The sequence below is a fragment of the Monodelphis domestica genome, chromosome 2 (genome assembly GCF_027887165.1).
Source record: "Monodelphis domestica isolate mMonDom1 chromosome 2, mMonDom1.pri, whole genome shotgun sequence".
Lineage (NCBI taxonomy): Eukaryota > Metazoa > Chordata > Mammalia > Didelphimorphia > Didelphidae > Monodelphis > Monodelphis domestica.
Window position 1 is genome coordinate 5,841,167 of NC_077228.1, and position 19,008 is coordinate 5,860,174.

Below are 19,008 nucleotides of genomic sequence, written 5' to 3' on the forward strand. Positions count from 1 at the left end.
TGTCCTAAATCTTTGGTTCTAGCAGTGCTGTAGAATGCCCAGCCTGGCACCTGGAGATACACAAAAGCCCTGATGTTGTAAATACAATTTCCCTCCTCAGTGTGTTTTAATAGCAGCATCCGAGAAGGGAAAGAGAAAGAGGGAGGAAAGCCGAACGAGGGTCATGCATGGGGAGAGGAGGAGGAGGGTCCGCCGGGTTATTCACTGAGCAGAAATGACCTCAGCCCACCCAGAGATCGATGTCTATTATGGGATTATGTGGACATACAGCAGACATTTAATGAAGCGAAATGCCATGAGTTGAGATGGAGTGGAAGCCTTAGAAGCCCTGACACATTGTGAGAGAACTGAAATAACAAATGATGATTCTTTGTATGCATTATGATGCCTCTGCAGTATTTATTTAACCAGACAAGCCTTGCCTGGCTGCAGCGCTCCCCAAACAACCCCCAACTTTGAGAGGAGGGACATACTTCTCTGGGATTCTCCCACAGAACCACCCCTACCCCCCCCACCCTCAGAAAGGCTCTGCAGAAGGAGCTTTGCTGGCATTCGAATACTATTTAAATGTGAAATGATCCTTGGCGCAAGGTGTACAATGATGCAATCTCCTTTGTTCCTCAAAGGGATCTGGGGAGGCACACAGCTTTGCCCTCAGAGAGCTCACATTCTACTGGGGAAACTCCACACTAAAAGCTGGATGTATGATGTGTTGTATCTACAGCACAGAAGCTGGATGTGTGCATGGTGTGCCTGGGAGGCATCACCTCAGGCTGAGGGCACCAGCAGTTACCAGGCCAAGGAAGTCTGGAGATAGACGTCAGGGGCCGGGAGGTGGCCAACATCTGAACTGCCAAAGGACTTCCTGCCTTGGTCCTCCCCAGAGAGAAATGTTTCTGAAGGCTGTCATGCCTGGAGGCTTTGTGCTCTTCTTAAAGAAGTATTCTGAGGCACAGCTGGGTTTTCAGTACTCCCAGAGGCCCCTGTTGTCCCTCCTTGAAATATATATACTAGGGACTTCCGTGATGAATCAACCAACAAGCATGGAATGGAGACTAACTTGATTGCAGACCCTGGGTTCAGTTCTAAGGATGCAAAGGCAAAAATGAGACAGTGCCCAGGCATTAAATATAATGAACGAGGGAATGAAAAAGCATTTATCAATCACTCATTAGGAGCCAAGAGGAAGAGACACTCATAATACAAACTCCCTTGCCCTCAAGGAGCTTACATTCTGATTGGGGAGAGAATCTGCATAGGGCTGGGTGTGGGTCTGGCAGGAACTCTTGGATCTAGAACAGCTCCTGATTGCAGGGACACCACCTATCCAGGAACCGGCAGAATTGATTTATTTATGGTTCCAGAACTCCAGGAGGGTAGGAAATGCTAAAGACTAGAGGAGCTGACAGGAGCAGAGAGGGACTAGCCAGGAGGGAGTCGAGTGAAGCAAGGGTAGGTAGGACTGTTTTGGAAACCAGAGGAGAGCAAACTCAAGGGAAAGAAGTTCCTCCAGGACATAGTTGTATGGCGTGAATCACAGCATTCATGTTGGCCAAGGAAAGGGCAATAGATGATGGAGAAGGCCAGGTTGGGAGTTAATCTAATGGCTTACACATCCCTGCGAGACCCATCTCCTAACAGCACTATGACGAGTGCTAGACCAAAGGCTGGTAGGATAAGAGGGATAAGGGCAGAGCTACACTAAAGGCTCTGTTTCAATGGAATGATTGACTGTAGGAGACAGTATTAAGTCCAAGTCTGTTACTTTATCATGAATGGAAGCTCCCTCCACTGGTGTGGATTGGGAACTCGTCTACAACTTAGTCTTATAGATCGCTTAGGTCATTGATGAGTTCGATAATTTCCCCAGAGTAAGATTCCCAGGAAATGTCAAAATGAGGACTCAACCAGATCTTCCTGTCTCCAAGACCAGTCCTCTTGGCTTGAGGACACATTGTCTTTCAGAAGAAGCCCTAGACCTGATTTCTACATGCAGCTAATAATGGAATACACAGAGGCCGTCTCTGGATTCAGAGTCACAGGGGCCAGATTTACATGTCTCCTGAGGCTCACAGACCTGCTGGGGCCCTCCAGAAGTTACTGAACCTCCCTAGGAGGCTCTTTCTTCATCACTAAAATGAGGATGTAGGACTAGATGACCACTGTAGCTCTTTCCATCTCTAAGGCTGTGAGCCTCTGATATTAAAAGCTAATTATGAAAGGAAAATGGAGAGGACCACGTAGGAAAGCATTTATAATGCAGAGATAGATAGATTCTCGGATGTCCAAGTATTAGAGCAGTCTGTATCCCAATCCAATTGAACATGCGTTTCTTAAGCAACTATCTTAGTCACTGGAGATGCATGGACCAAATGGTAAGGTATCCCTGACCCCAGAGAGTTTATAGGCAATATATTCTTACAAAGATCATTTTTACTTTAAAAAAAAATCTATCAAAGTAGCCATCATAAAAAAACAAGCATCCAAATTAAACAAAAGGCCATATATTTCATCATTTACAATCTGTTGGGAAAATGTGCATGCCAGCTTTTACAAAATGTGAACACAAAAATCAGCTCCCACATCCCCAGGTGGCCTTTGTGGCATCCTTCTTGAGATCTTGTGGGTTTGAAACAGTTGACTCCAGCACTTTCCCTAAGATTTCCATACCCTGTGCCACCACTCTCATAAGTCATTTGTGAATCCACCTCCTTCCAAATTTGTCCTGACTAGTGTATAATACAACAGTATTCTTCTGTTTATAATAGACTGTTTGGGCCTGCATTTGTTTTTCCCTCACATTCAGCCCACTCACCAGCTGATTCCAATTCCAAGGCCCATTTCCCTACTGGCATTCCCTCAACCAAGCTTTAGGGCACTGTATGTGGGAATTGATGTGTGTTAAAATTATAGGACCCTAAAGAATTAATGACCTCATTCAGCAGTCATTTGGCAGCTTATCCAAGGGCTGAAGCAGAGACATTCATGAAAACTCCCAATAAGACAACAATTGACTGGTTCAAAGGAAGTCAGATTGGTTCCTGAACAAAATCTTTCCCCAAAAACAAGTCATCAAATCCTTTGAATTTTATGCCACTTGTCATTTCCCAAAAAGCACTCCCCACCTCTCAGTCCTCGTGTCTAATGGAACAGCCCCTTGTGACAAAGACAAACAGTCAAGTAAATCCACTAAAATGGAACCTCCTCAGAGGCAGAGCCTGTTTCATTTTGTCTTTGTATTCTCAGTACCTAGCACAGAGCCTGGCACCTAGGAGGTCCTGAATGAATGCTGGTTGAAACGAATCATTTGAACTGGCTGAACTGAAATGATTGTGCCTATTTCATTATGCCCTATTGCACCTTTGGTCTTCTGTTTCCTCATGAAAAGGAGGAAGTATGTCATCATCTGTTATCTGGGACCACAGATGAATATTGCTATTACTCTGTCAGCTTTTTAGTATATTGTTTCAATTTACATTATCATAATAATGACATCAGGGACTTTTGAAAGCATTGAGTCAACCCCCCCGATTTTACAAATGAAGAAACTAAGGCATAGGGAAGTTAGGGGACTTGACCAGATTCACACCAATAGCAAATCTGAGAAGTGAAATTAAAACACAAATCATTCCTGTCTCCAAATCAATCATGTCTGTCCATGAGGGAATCCTTCCTTTCTAGTAGGTACTGTGTGTAAGGTATGAGGAACTATGTTGGGTGCCACTGAAAAATATAAACATGAATAAAAGATAGGCTTACCTGTTAAAATGTACAATATTTTGAGTATGTCTATATGTGAGGGAAGGGAGGAGAGACAGAGACAAAGAGAGATAGATGAGAAGGAGGAAGGGGGAGGGAAGGAAGGAAGAAAGGAAGGAAGAAAAAGGAAAGAAGGAAGGAAAGAGGGAGGAAATTGCTTAATAATGCTTAAATATTAAGTTCTTCATAAATATAACTTTCTGATGATATTATGTTTCAGTCAATCAGTCATGTCCATCTCTTCATGACCCCATTATGGGGTTTTCTTGGCAAAGACATTGGGATGGTTTGCCATTTCCTTCTCCAGTGGATTAATACAAGTTAAATTACTTGCTCAATGTTAAATCATAGGTCTCAATTATAGATTTGAACCCAGGTCTACCTGACTCCAGGCCCAATATTCTATTCACTGAGTCATCTAACTGCATGGGTGACATTAACTAACCTATACTTTTGAGTCAAACTCCTCAATATCATGTTATCATTATATCATATCAAAATCATATCATCAATAAATTACATTAAACAATAAAAAGTTATAAAAATTTTAATGGGAATTTAAAGCTATAAAAGTTATGATTCATTTTAGGCTTATGTGCCCAAACAATAAAGATAAATATTCAAGTACTTTATTGAAAATAATTCATATTAAATATAAGAATTTGGATGGGGATGAATTTTTAGAATTAAATCTGCATCTTTAGAACCATAGGGTCAGGGGAACTCTTAGAACCTAAAATTGTACATAGATATTTGTAAAGGTATTCAAAATGTGGGAATTAAATGGAACATCACAAGAAGGAAAGAAAACTAGAAGAAATCAAGTTATCTACTTGACTACCAAACTCAATTTATTCTGAGTGACCAATGGACAAAAAAAAAAGAAAAAAGAATGTTTTACACAACTCCAGAAATGGAATGTCCTTGAGAAAATTCAATTTTGGAAAAGTAGCAAATCTAGAAACTAAAATCAAACCTGCAAGACAGGATAATGTAGATTCATCCCAGTTAAAATGCCCTGCCATCCTCTAGCACGTTTCATTCATGTGTGACTCTACATCAGCTCCTGAAGGGAGTGCCCACAATTGTCACTATTGTCAGTGGCTGGAGCACGCTCCCCTTTTCCTGCACTAGCAGACCTAGCAACACCACAGCTAATGACCTTGGGTCTCTGTAACCTCTGGAGCAGTATCACACTTGTGGGTTCAGTTTTTTCTTTGGTTAGAATTCTTTGTGCCTCCAACTAAGTGTCTTAAAGTCCAGTTTAACTTCTTTCAGGTCTTGGAGATGTGAGTCAATGCCACGTAGCATATGTGTGCATATATGTATATACACACATATAAATACACTTTTGAGCCTGTTCACATCCATTGTCCACATGAGGATGATGTGTTCACCTGTCAGTGACAATAAAGTGATTGAAGGCTCTTGTCCCCCCAGTCTGGAGAGTAGTTGCTACTACTAGCACTATTTTACAGATGAGAAAACTGAAACAGAAGTGACTTGTCCAAGGTCTCAGAATAGTTAAGTGATTAAAAGTCTGATTTGAACTCAGATTTTCCTAACTCCAGATTCAACACTATCTACTAAGCTGCCTCAGGGCACATGAGTAGCACTGATTCAAACACACCATTTAAGGGGGGGACTGGTGAGAAACATTTCCTTCACCCAAGGGGAATAGAGCTGAAAAAGCAATTAAGCCACCAGGACACCTTTTCCCACCATTCCTTACTAATCAGGATGGTACCACAGACTGATTTCTGACCCTAAGTAAGTCACACAAACTTTCAAAACTCCAGCCAAGTCTCTAAGGCTCTGAATTCCAGAAAAGGCACCAACTTGCATTAGTGAAGGGAGTTTACTCATCCAAGAGTTCCCAATGTCAATGAAACCTCATGTCTGATCTCTGCTGGGCTTGCACTACAGAACAATGCCTTTCCTACTAATATGATCTCATCGTTTGGACATCATGTCCCTTTAAACAAAAGATCTCCCATATATTATATATTATATGTGTATATAATAGCATATAAACTGAAATTACTAAAGTATCATAATTTTGTTCTGAATTATTCATTTTCCAATAAAATATAACCTTTTGCTGGTAGTGAGAGGGAGTGTGTGTTGTGGGAGATAAAGGGCTGCCTTCAGAATCAGGTAAATTTGTGTTCAAATCCTATTTCTAACAAGTGCAGACTCTTTGACTCTGGGAATATCAGAAGGCTTGGGACCAGTGAGATCCAACTCCAATAGAAACAGCCACCCATCTTTCTGAAAGGTTCCCCAGAGGTCCCATAGTGACTTGGTCTTCTTGATGGCTTATTGTATTTTTATTTATCTCCTTAAATATTTTCCAATCACATTTCAATTGGGCTCAGGCTGCAAGGAGCCTGCATGTGAGCAGGGTTTTGATGCCTCTGCTTTAGGCAGCTAAGAAGACAGGAATTTCCTCTATAAGAATTCCCTCCTACCATCACAGTCCCAGCTGCTGTCTCTCTCCTTGGTGCTGCTGTCTCTTTCCTTGGTGCTGCTGTCTCTCTCCTTGGTGCTGCTAACTTTGTCGTTGTTTTCCTAGAGAAATTGAACTGATGGCGATAACTAAAGTAACTTAAGATTGCAGATCAGTGTTCTAGGAATACTCCCCCAAATGAATAAAACTAGTTTAGTTAACTCATGAGCAATTGAGGGGAATTACTGAGAAGAGTAATTGGTATTGTACCAAAATTCAATATTTCACACTTTCAGAACTTGCCTAAAAATAAAAATTGTAGCAAGAGGGAAACCTGCCAAGACAGAACTCACATGTAGCAGCTGCAAATTATTGGGAAGAATAATCAGCCTCCAATGAGATGTCAGCATGCTGTTAATGTCCAGATTGGGTCTTGAAGCCTGGACAAAAGTCTCCACTGCCTGATTTCCACTGTAGTTGTACCCTCTGCTCCAGGTCCCAGATCCCCTTCTTCATTGCTTCCCCAGGAAAGGCTAAAACTCTTAGTTTCAGAATGGTGGAGTAACTGTAAACTTTTCAACCAGAGACACTGAGACTGGCAGAGAGCCCTGGGGCTAAGGAGTTCTGAGAGGCAGTGGACTGGGCAGGGTGGATGTCTGACAGTCTAGCATTGGTGCTGTGAGCCACTGGGAAACGGGGGCCACCAGGTTGCCTAGGGTGGGATGAACTGACCCATGTTAGAAGTGGAACCTGAAAAACCTTCTGTAAAGTCAGGCTCATGAATAGATATTGTATTCCAGCCTAGAGTAGATGAGAAGACAGTCTTAAAAATAAATGATTTGGACTGGTGGAGGGAATTTTCCCACTAAAAGCATCAATCAACTAAAGTGTGTGTGTGGGTGTGTGTGTGTGTTGAGAGAGAGAAAGAGACAGAGAGACAAACAGAGAGACAGACAGAGACAGAGACAGAGAGACACACAGAGAGAGAGAGAGAATGAACATTATAGGTTTGAGCCAAATCAGATTCTGAGAAAATAGGTCACCTTAAAAAACAAACAAACAAAAGACCTCTTACCTTCCATCTTAGAACCAATAGTGTGTATTGGTTCCAAGGCAGGAGAGTAGTAAGGCTTAGACAATGGTGGGAAAATCACTTGCCTTGAATCAAACAGCTAAGAAGTGTCTGAGGTCAAATTTGAACCCAGCAACTCCCATATTTGGGCCTGACTTTCAATCCACTGCTCCACCTAGCTGCCCTTATAAGGTCAGTGAAGTGCTAAGGCAAAGAAATGGAAGGAAGGAAGGAAGGAAGGAAGAAAGGAAGGAAGGAAGGAAGGAAGGAAGGAAGGAAGGAAGGAAGGAAGGAAGGAAGGAAGGAAGGAAGGAAGGAAGGAAGGAAGGAAGGAAGGAAGGAAGGAAGGAAGGAAGGAAGGAAGGAAGGAAGGAGAAAGAGTAAGAGGAAGGAAGGGAAGGAGAAAGAGAGAAAGAAACAAAGAAAGAGAAGAGAGAAGGAAAGAAGAAACAGGGAAGGAAGGAAGGAAGGAAGGAAGGAAGGAAGGAAGGAAGGAAGGAAGGAAGGAAGGAAGGAAGGAAGGAAGGAAGGAAGGAAGGAAGGAAGGAAGGAAGGAAAAAGGGGGAAAAGGAGGGAGAGAGGGAGGCATCTCTGAACCAAAAGTAAATTGTTGAAGTTGTTTAGTTTTATTTATTTGTTTATTTGGGCATTTCCAAACTCTGGACCTTGATGTATATTAAACCAGGCCTTGACAAGCTATTTGACCAGTAACAGAATTTCTTTTATCATTTTTTTCTCATTTGTGATGAAAATAAAGACACCAACCATTTAATTTGGTTTTGTGTGTTCTAAAGAGTAATATCCATAGAAGTAAAATCACATTGCACTACAATACCCCGTTTGCATATATACTGTCAATGGAATTCTCCACTGGGGGAACAAGTGAAGTTTTCCTCTTCCCTAATTTTTGAATAGACATAAACAAACCAATTTATTTTTCCTACTGCCAGGCAGTATATCTATTTGTGAAAGTCCCATTAGAAACAACCTGCAGGTAATTTATAGGCTGAGGACCTCAGAGTGTACCTGGTTTTCATTTATAGATTGGGTTGAAGGGAGAGAATTAAGAGGCTTCTTTATGATATTATTCATTTTCTTATTAAGTAGAGGGACTTGAGGTGCAAATTTCATTAAGAAAAGGCAAAAGGCAACATTTTTATAGTGAGGAAAGATCAAGAACCAATGAGTACTCACATTTTATTTTTTTTTAAGTGTGTTTTGGGTTTTGGTAGAGCTGATCTGTACTTCCATTTAATAGAGAAAAAGCCTGCTATCAATACAATATGGCACCTGCCATTGGTCCATGAGAGTTATGACTTGAGTAGGTTTGTGAGACTGGTATGTGTTTGGGTCAGAATATGAACCCAGGAATTCCTTATTCCAAGGCCACATCTGTCCCCAGTGTGCTCTGCTGCCTATCCTAAACTCTAGGAAGAAGAAAATAGCCACTATGAGGAGCTCCAATTCTCCTCTTGAGGACCCCTAATCCAGGTCCAAGATGATGCTTTCTCCTATGTATCTCTTAGTTGGAAGAATCTAGCTGCTCTGGTGAAAATCCAACTTCATGGTGTTTTCTTGAATTCTGTATTACCCTTGCCATGGGCAAATACTGGAAAAATAGGAAGGGAAGCAAATGAATGAATAATACAGAGCATTCTATGTCGCTTGGAGGCTTGCACAGCTCTTTCCCCAGAGCATGACCTAAAATCTTAGGGCTGTTTTAAGCTTAGTAATTTAAAACTGAACTAAAGGGGGAATTCCTCAATTTTGAACTCATTTTAGGATTCAACTGATGCTCCAAACAATAATGTTATAGTTGCTTGTATTAGTCCCACTTTATACATGAGGAAACTGAGGTAGATTCTAAGGTCTTGCTCACTCTGGGTCCAAATAGTCCTCTTACGGACCAAAGCTTTGTGAGAAAACTGAACTTCCAATCAGATAGTGTAAAGCATCCTAGCTTTGGAGTTTGCCTCTGAATTGTTGTGTGACCTCGGCAAATCCTTTCACCTCCATGGGCCTCAGTTTCTCCAGCTATAAAATGAGAAGCTGGAACAGATGGTCTCCAGGGTTCCTTTTAGATCTAGGATTTGGGGGTAGGGGGAATCTCTTATCACCCTGATGAAGTTGCAAGAACATGGGATTTTCCCAGAATGCCAGGATGGTCAAGAGTCAATGAATGTTTGTTAGGTGTCTGTTGTGTGCCAGGCACTGTATTAAACTGGGGCTACAAATAAGAAAAAAGAATGACAGTCCCTATCCTTAAAAAGTGTCTGATTTAATATATGAAGACAATGCATAAAAGGAAGATGAAAAGCTGGGGTTCAGGTGGCACCTATCATGGTGGCATGGTGTTGGTGATCCCAAGAAGAATAGCTAAGCTGGAAATTTTGGAATTCCCAATGAAGAGACTCATGGGTTTGCCAATGTTTAGGCCAGGTTTCATGCCGATTATAGAGAACAAATGGCCTGACTCCCTTTAACGACGCTAATATCTCACCTCTTTTCCATCTCTTCCCAGCTCCAAGTACAGCCCAGTATGGAATCACTGGAAGTGCGGAAGTCCTGTTGTCCTGCTGGTCCCTCGTCTTGTCACTGCCCTCTCTCACCAGCATACTCTACCTGAAGGACATCATTCTACAATAAATGTAAAGACCCATAAAAGGCTTTTAAGGATTCTCTGAAAGTGCCGATGACTGGATCCAATCTGGTACAGTTTGTTAAAAGCAGCGTGGGATGTAATCAGCAGTGCTTACATGGGGAATGATCGCCTTCTGTAGAATTGCTCATTATGTAAATACTTTAATTCGACTCCTTTTTTGATTAGCTGCATTACCGTGCACATTGTCCTTTTTTTAAGACGTGCGAGCTCTGAAATTACTTTTAGAGGATATTAATTGTGATTTCATGTTTGTAAGCGACAACTTTTCAAAAGCATTCAGTCATGGTCTGCTAGCTTGCAGACCGTAGTTTACAAAAAAAAAATAAAAAAATACGAATATTGCAGTGAATATGGGATTCTTTGAGGCTGCAATACAACCATTTAGTTCCCCGTCTCAAAAAAAAATTTTCTTCCCATTTACACAGATGCATTTTTCCTTTTTTTTAGAAAAACAAAAGCAAATACGATTGCCTTCAGACCATTTCTTCAAAATATAACACATATCTAGATTTTTCTGCTAGCATGATATTCAGGTTTCAAGAATGAGCCTTGTAATATAACTGCGCTATGCAGTCCTGCTTTTTTTTTCCTGTAAGTTCAGCATGGGTGTGCCTTCACAAACAATAAAAAAAAGACTTTTCTCTTCCTCTCCAACAAATTTGGAATTTTGGGGTGAATGCTAAAATTGAAAAAAAATAGTCACTTTGACCATCCCTAACCCCTACCCCAATGAAGGTGGTATTGGCTTATATGTATTTTTTTAAAAAATACCTCTTTCTCCATCACTAGATGAATAAAGGAAAAGTTCCAAACTCTACTCCAATGGGTGATTTTCCCTTCTTTTTCTGCTAGGACAGGATAGGTCAGGTGTATTTAATTTTTTTTTTATTGATGCAGTTAAGCTCTGTATCCTCTCTGGAAGAAGATATCAATCCCCCTGCCTTTTTGTTTGCTTTTGTTTAGAAAAATAAAACAGCACAAATCTTTCAGGAGATTTTTGGTGGGTGGGGGTCCTTTGACCTCTCTCCCTTCCAAGTTGAAATCCATTCTGTGCTGCCTCAAAGAATAGGGCAGTTCTTTTGTCTACTGCTTCCCAACTGAATCCGCTCATGAACTTGGGTTTGTATTGCAGCTGTTAAGTTAGTATACCGTAGACAGTGCTTCTGTTGGCCAAATGGGTTTGAATCTGTGCCATCTGAGAGCCCTTCTCAGGTGATGTTCTAGGCTATATATGTTTTTTAAAAGTGTGCTCCAAGATTTGTGATTCCAGTAACTCTGCCTTGGTGTACAGTCAGCAATGGTGGCAGAATAGAATGCCGTCCATCCCCGGCTAGGCTGCGAGAGAGCTCATTCTGGAGGGAAACCACTCCCTCGCTTGCTCGCCTGCAGATGAATCATGCCTGGCCCAATTAGCGCGCTTCATTTCTTCTTGCAGGATGTATGTAAGTTGAAGATAAGCCACTAGTGATGGGAAATGAAGAAATGTTAATTCTGTAAGTCATTGTGGATACTAAATTTCTCTTTCTCTTGTAAAGAACCAAGGACCACAGTAGTGAAGACAAATGCTGTTACCCTAAAACGTGCTACTCTCCAGTAATATTCCTGTGGTTTTACTGTTTATTAAAGTAACACTATGGCCTTGAATACCAGTTTCCATGTGTGGCTGCTTTTTCCATTTCGCCTTCATTCGCTTTTTATTCTGGTGACTAATCACAACATGAAAGCTAAAGGAGAAACCTCACAGGGACATGCCAGGTCTGGCCTCTTAGAAAAGAAAGAGTCCTGAGCCCTCAGTCTGCTGGTTGCTGCTTCCAATTTGTATTACCTTGGATGAGTCCAAACCCTCCATGTCAGATACTCTCTACAGTTCCTCCCGTATCTGATCTGTGACAGTTCTATGCCATTGCAAATACTCACTCTCTCTCTCTTCCTCCTCCCCTCTCTCCCCACTCTGTTTTTCTCTCTGTCTCTCTGTTTCTCTCATGTCTGTCTATCTCTGTGTGTCTCTCTCTCACTTCCCCCTCTGTCTCTTAGTTCCCCCCTCTGTCTTTCTCTGTATCTGACTCTCTCTCTCCCTTCCCCCTCTTCCTCTCTCTGTCTCTTCCCCCACCCCCACATACACACATGCACACACACTCCTAATTGTGAAATTTTCTTAACTGTAAAATCTAGGCCCCCAAATATATATATTTAGGGGCCTATATAGGCCAAATATATATATATTTGGGGGCCAAATATAGGCCCCCAAAACCCGCTTTAATGACCAAACAAATCTTGTGACAAAGGGCAAAAACATTGTTTCCCAGAAAATGGTAACCAAACGAAATTCTCTTGAATCTGGCAGCAGTCATTTGTGGTTGTTCTAGATGAGAGCCTTCATCAGGGTCCATGAAACAGGGAAGGGAGAGAAAGTCTCTCCCCCACTTGCAGATCCCCGTGTCCTCTGTGAGCAGTCTTGCCTCGATGCCAGCCAGGCTCTCTACAAAATGCATTTGGGGCCAAGGCCAGGGTCACGAAGATAATATATGTTACCATCAAGACTTGAACTCAGTTCTCCCAGCTCTAGCTCAAACCCTCCCCATCCACTTTGCCATTCTAGTAGCAGTAAAAGCGGCTGGGCTTCATTTTGGTGGGAGCTCTAAAGGCTGACTATTTAACCAAACAAAACCAGCACAAGAGAAACCCAAGGACTTTCCCCTTGAATCATGAGCTGCCGGAATCAGTCCAGATAGGACAAGGCTCCCTCCTTTCCGGTGTTCTCAGGCAGGCTAGGCAGGGGCGTATTCCCTAGCAGTAACAATACCAGCCCAGGCTGCAGGCCCCTTTGAGACATTCAGAGGAAGGAGGGATGCAAGCAAAGTCCACATCATGGCCCCCAGAAGAGCCCCAAATCAAAGAAAGCTCCCCCCTTTGGAGGGTCCATGAGCAGACTTGAAGATGAATCCCCGTCAATCAATGCAGGAGCCAGGCTAAAAGCCTGGAGTTTAGATCACGGTCCCCATTCGGAGGCTCTGAAGTTGGGTGTCTTTCTTGGAGGATTTGTGAAAGAGATTCTATAACAGGTTAAGTCTGTCTTGTGTACTTTTATGTTGAAAAGGACTTTTTGAAAGGACATTTGAAAATAGAGCCAATATTTCTTTTCCTTCTGCCTTGTAGAAAGCCACGCTTAGCCCTAAAAGAAGCCCCTGTCGAAGGGAACTCGCAAGGCTCTGGGAATTTAGCTGTGTTCAAATCAGATGCATCCTGTGTCTTTGTGGCATTACAATGTTTTCTGTGTGATTTTTAACTGATTTTACATCATCTCTGCCATGTCTGCCTCGAGCCCTGCTGACCCCGAGATCCTGGCCATTGTAGAAGAGAAGCTTTTAGCCAATTGAATCATCTTTTAGTCTAGAACAATCTCCTGGCCAGCCATTTGAGGATTCTATTGACTCAACTGCCTTTGCCCCCTCCTTCTTTTCTTTTTTAAATCCTAGAAAGAAAATAGGGAAAAGATTCAGGCCATTAGTCAAAAGATGCTCCTCTCCCTGCCTAAGCAAACCCCCATCCCCAGAACAGTGTTCTGTGCTCCCATGTCTTACATTTTCAGTCATTAAGCCCAAGACTCATATTTGGAGAGTGAAAACACTTAGTGGCTAATGAGTTCAATTCCCTTGTTTTACAGATGAGGAACGGAGGCCAAGAGATCATCCATGACTTGCCTAGAGACTAGGAAGTGTCCAAGGTAGTATTTGCACCCAGCTCCACCAAATTTCAGGCATATCACTCTAACCACTGTACGACCCTTCCTCTCCAGGCAATGGTCCCTTTACATAGCGACTCAAGAAGATTGACTGTATGTATGCCCAGGGTGGGGGAATTTCAGGGGCACAGCCCCAAATCAGGAAGACATCTCCATCTTTCAGATCCAGCATCAGGTACTTAATAGATGGGTGACCCTGGGCAAGTCATTTAACCCCATTTGCCTCCATTTCCTCATCTTCTAAATAAGCTGAAGAAGGAAATGGCAAAACCACTCTAGTATCTTTGCTAAGAAAACCCCAGAAGAGTCACAGGAGGCAGAGCTAAAATGGTTCACCAGCAGCCAATGCCCCGTGAAGACCACCCTGTCAATAGTGTTGATGTTTGGAAAAAATACATTTAAATAATAATAATAATAATAAATGCTGCCAAATAGAAAAAAATAAATGTTGATGTGGGCAATAGTCCAGCCTTTGGAAGGGTGACCCAGAATCCTTCAGCCTGGGGCGTGTGAAAATGTGCCCAATGTGTAGCCATTGACAAAATCCCCGAGTCCTGTCCATTGATGACTGACCCAAAGCCTTGAGAACTGGGAAATGGATCCAAAAGACTAGGCCAGGCTGTCCCCACACCTGGCGATGGAGAGCCGGGCAAGCCTGGCTGCCTGGACTTTCCCCGAGGGCTCTGGGTGGGTTTAAATCTCCAGAGATCGAGGGCCACCAGTCTTCACTGTGCTCCACTTCGGGAGGGAGGCGAAGGCACTGGTTTATTCTGGGCCCAGGAAGAGGAAGGGAAACTTCTGAAATTCAGAACTGATTTTTCAAGAGTCCAGTTTTTAAAGGGTTTCTTGAAGCATGTGGACCCCGAGCAGTTCAGCGGCTATGAAGGTTCAGATCCTTTCAATGTCCATTGACTTTAAAGGCTTGAAACAGGGACACTTGCTGACTGGGCAGAACAGCCATAAGGCCAAACAATTACAAAATATGGCGCCTCGACTCCAAGAGAGGAGAATACGGTGAGTCAGTTTCTAAACTGTGCAATTGACTCACTTTAAAATGCCCGGGTAAAAAAAAATGGGGAAATCACCCACTGAGCGAAGACTCTTGCCCTTCCCACTGCAGTGACAGTTCCTGAAGGGGGGTTCTGAAGGAGGGAGATGGGAGAGACTGAAAACTGCCCCATGGTTCACAGTTCCCAACATATCCACATTAGAGCAGCTCCCCCCACCACCACACACCCCTGCCCTCCGCCTTCATCCAGGTCAATTCTACCTTCCTTTAAGGTCCCCCCTAGGCAAAGCTAGCCATTTCTCAGGGGATACTGATGAAAAAGCCCAAAGGAAACTGAGACCTGCCCTCAGGGCTCTTGTGTTTACTCCAGGCAGATGGGAAGCCCCAGCTCTAGCTAAGAACAATTCAGACCCACAAACATGCAGTAAGCAGCTCTGATGAACGAGGTACTGGTCTTGGGGAAATGAAGACAAACATGAAGCATCCCTTGCCTCGAGGAGCTGCCATTCTACTGGGGAGATGCTGCAGGGAAGTGGTACCAACTCCAGTTGAAAGAATGCAGGATGACTGAGGTGGGAGAGAATATTATTGACTGTGTGTGTTGGGAGGGACTTCTTGGAGGAGGTGCCCCTTGGAAGAGAGAGCCTGGGAGGTAGCAATGACTGGGGAATGCCCACAGATGCAAGATGGAATGGAGATGTGTGACTGTGAAGTTTCTGTGCCCTTCCTCTTCCACCATTCCCAGCATTAGCATTAGCAAAAGAGAGCTTGATTCAGGTTCAGGTTCCACAGTCTAGCCCAGAGCCCAAGAAGCCCTCCCTCCCCAACAAAGAGAGTGAATGTGTTTGTTCTCTGTAAGAAAACAAAGACTGTTCTTGGGATTCTACAGGAAGGGTTCCTGGAGGGGGGGGAGAGAATGCAGAGATTCAGAGAATTCAAAATGGCAGCTCCTTGGGGGGAAAGTATCCTTAGGAGGCTTTGGAGTCAAACTGAGTGTCCTTGGATTTCTAATATTTCAAACAAACAACAACACAAAGGAATGATTATACAACGTCACCATTATCGCTGCCTCTTTAAACTTCTCCTGGGTCTTCAAATCCATAATGGACAACACAGGGCTCCTCCTCCCAGACACACAAAGTCAGTGCCTGTGGCTGAGAGACCTTCTCTTTGAATACAATGGTTTATGTCTGGGCCAGGGAAGCAATCATTTTTTGAGTCTGAAAACCTATATATTACAGTTGTTGGTGGGCCAGAGAAATCAGAGCTACTATACATATCAGCAAAATACTTAGATCTGTACACTCCTGAAATGTTCTAGAGGTTATGGGAGGGCAGGGGGAGATAGTGCTTCATGATCCAGAATTTCTAAAAAGTGGAGAGTTCTCCCAAGATGACCCAGAATGGCTCATGAAGTAGGGAGTACCTTGTTCCTGAAAGTGTTCAAGTAGAGGCTAGGAGTCTGCTTCTTAAGGATGCTTGTAGAATTCAAGATCTTTATACAGCTTGAGCAGCTGAGATTCTGTGATTTGAGAGCAGGAAGAATTGGAAAGGAAACTGAGGAGGATTTTCAATCCAGTTTAGAGGAGAGTTGACTGTAATGACTGGTAGAATGGAAAACACCTTTTTGACTTTTCAATGAAGAGATGACTTCACCTGACGGACATTGCAAGAATCACCAAAATGAGGAAAAGCTGGAGCTTCTTCCATTGGATGCTCCTTCTCTTTGCTCTGGTTTGGGAGAATAAATCTTGGTGTTATCTCTAGCTCACGGGTTCTTAATTTGTGTGTGTCTTGGACCTCATAGACAGTTTGGTGAAACCTATGAAAGCCTGTTTGAAATAATGGATTAAAATTCATAGAATTACAAAGAAAAACCAATTAAATAGAAATAATAGTTATCATAACCGCTTTCAAAACTTGTTCTCAGATCCCAGGCTAAGAGCATTTGCAGTCTAGACCAAATGGAACAGAAATAAGAAATTAGGAGTAAGTCAATTGGAGAATAAACTGGAGAGAGGTGAATGAGAATAGAGAAAAATGGAAGGGAGAGCTTAGCATTCCTCTTTCTTATTTTTTTGAACCCTTATCTTCTGTCTTAGAATCAATACTGCAATAAGAGCTAGGCAATGGAGGTTAAGTGGCAGCTCTCCTCTTTCCAGAGACTTGACCCAGAGCCATCCAAGGGCTAGGTATGACAGATGAAGGTGATTGGCCACAGCCTCTGTGATTCGAGAGGGGGATGGGGCAGCAAGATAGAAAAAAGAACTCAAAGAAGTGATGAGCAAAGGAGAGAGATTCCACATTAGCAGTTAATGCTAAGACGATTCTGAGCCCTTTATGAAGAATAACCATCATCTGGGGAACTGATGACATCTCTGACCCTTGTAGTCCATGGGAATGTAGGATACTAACTTAATCCTTCTGGGCCTCAGTTTCCTCCTCTATAAAAAGAGAGGATTGCAGTTCTCAGTTTAGGATCTTACAGGGTTCTGGCTCTCTTGTCACCCTGTTGTGCATCAGCTACCATCTTTGTGTGAGTTTTCTTCTCCTCCAAGGATAGCCCTCAAGGTAACTTCAAATAGACATTATTTTTAAACATGGTTTATGGATGGGTTTGATATGTTTTTGTGCAGGACTCCACACTCCTCTTCCACTGCCCCTGGCTCTACCAAACTATAATTGAAAACTTCTGCATTGCCTTTAATTTCCCTGATGTCAGTCTCTGTACAAACAGGTCGGCCGGAGGTGATTCCCCGGCCTTCTGCAGCCATCAGGACTTTTTTGAAATACACCTTAAGTTTAGACTGAAATGCCATTAGCTTTAACCTTAAACTGGGCTGTGTGGGCTAATTTTCATCAAAGCATCCATTCTAAATGGGTCTGTGTATATTCGAGAGTCAACCAAAGCAGCAAAATTCAGAAGACATTGAACACAATTTAAGTAAACTATTTCCTTATTTATAAAACGTCCTAAATACATTCCTAAGATGTATTGCAAAAAATGTAGATATTTGAAAATTTGCTCATTTATATCAAGCATAAACTCAAACTGAGCAAACTGGAGGCTCTCGGCGTCTCTTGGTTTTGAAGGAACCGGGAGATTCAGCCCAGAGAAGAGCAGACAGACAGGGACATGGCAGTTGGGAACTGTTGGGTTTTTTATTGTGCTTTGATGCCATTGATATTGTTGGGGTTTGTTTGTTCCTGAACGGCTGTCCTTTGGATAAGGAAGAGAATTGTTGGCCCTAGAAAGCAGAATGGGTGGCAGAGAGTGGAAAGGACCAAAAGGGGATTCTTGGGCTTGAAGAAAAGACTACGTTGCCAACAGGTAGCATTTTCCAGAAGTGGGATGGACCAGTGAGCTTTTCTGACCCATTCAAGGTCATCGCAGAGAGGCTAAATGACCACTTATTGTGGGGAAATATTTTTTCAGGCATAATTTGGTCTAGAGGGCCATGAAGGCAGTGATCCCAGCCAACTCTAAATGTCTTGGATCCTCTGATCTTTTCATTAAAAAAATAAGAAACTGAAAAAGGAAATGGAAAGCTAGTCCTCAGGCAAACATTCAAGGCCTGATTAATGGATAAAGGCATCATTCTCTGTTCAGAGACTAGCAAAAATACTAGAGGGGGTGGGGGAAAGGACTTGCACTTGGGAGTTTTAACATCATGAAAAAGTAAAAATGTCGCTTCCTGTGTTCTGCCCACCTCTTGTAAACCTGGACGAGAATTATCACTTTAAACTTCAGCAGGGACCCATGGCTCAGCCCAGTTATTTTACCACCAAAGCCTTGTTCTGGGGCCAGATCTCCTCCCTCTGAGAGGACCTACATCACACACACACACATGAGCTTAGACAGAGACAAAGAGACATGGAGAGAGAGAAACAGAAACAGAGATATCCAGAGAGAAACTGAGGCAAGAAGAAAGTCAGGAGACAGAGTCACTTTCTATTCTTACAGCGTACACATGAAGATTAACTTCACTTGAACAGATTCCAGAATCACCCCATTAACAGTCACATTATCAAGCATCAATTATGTGCCATTGCTTGTGACATGGCAGAGAGAGCACCAGGAGAGTCGGGAAGCCCTGATTTCAAATCTAACCTCATCCATCTACTAGCTATGTGACGCTAGACAAGTTGCTTAACCTTGTTTGCCTCAGTTTCTTCACCTGTAAATTAGCCAAAGGAGGAAAAGGCAAATGACTCCAGTATCTTTGGCAAGAACACCTCAAATGGGATTATAAAAAGCCAGATATGTCTGAAAAACAACTGAACAACAATAAATATATGGTTCACTGTTCAGTAT

General features: G+C 42.7%; 1 protein-coding gene across 1 annotated transcript in view; it reads left to right on the forward strand.

Annotated features, from left to right (window-relative positions):
• NEGR1 (neuronal growth regulator 1) overlaps window positions 1–11,586 on the forward strand; it is a 960,162-nt gene extending 948,576 nt beyond the window's left edge. Inside the window, exon 7 of the mRNA XM_001364379.4 lies at window positions 9,802–11,586. Within this exon, the coding sequence (XP_001364416.1) occupies window positions 9,802–9,926 (125 nt within the window). The 3' untranslated portion in view covers window positions 9,927–11,586. The remainder of the gene's footprint in view (window positions 1–9,801) is intronic.
• The last annotated feature ends 7,422 nt before the right edge of the window (window positions 11,587–19,008 follow it).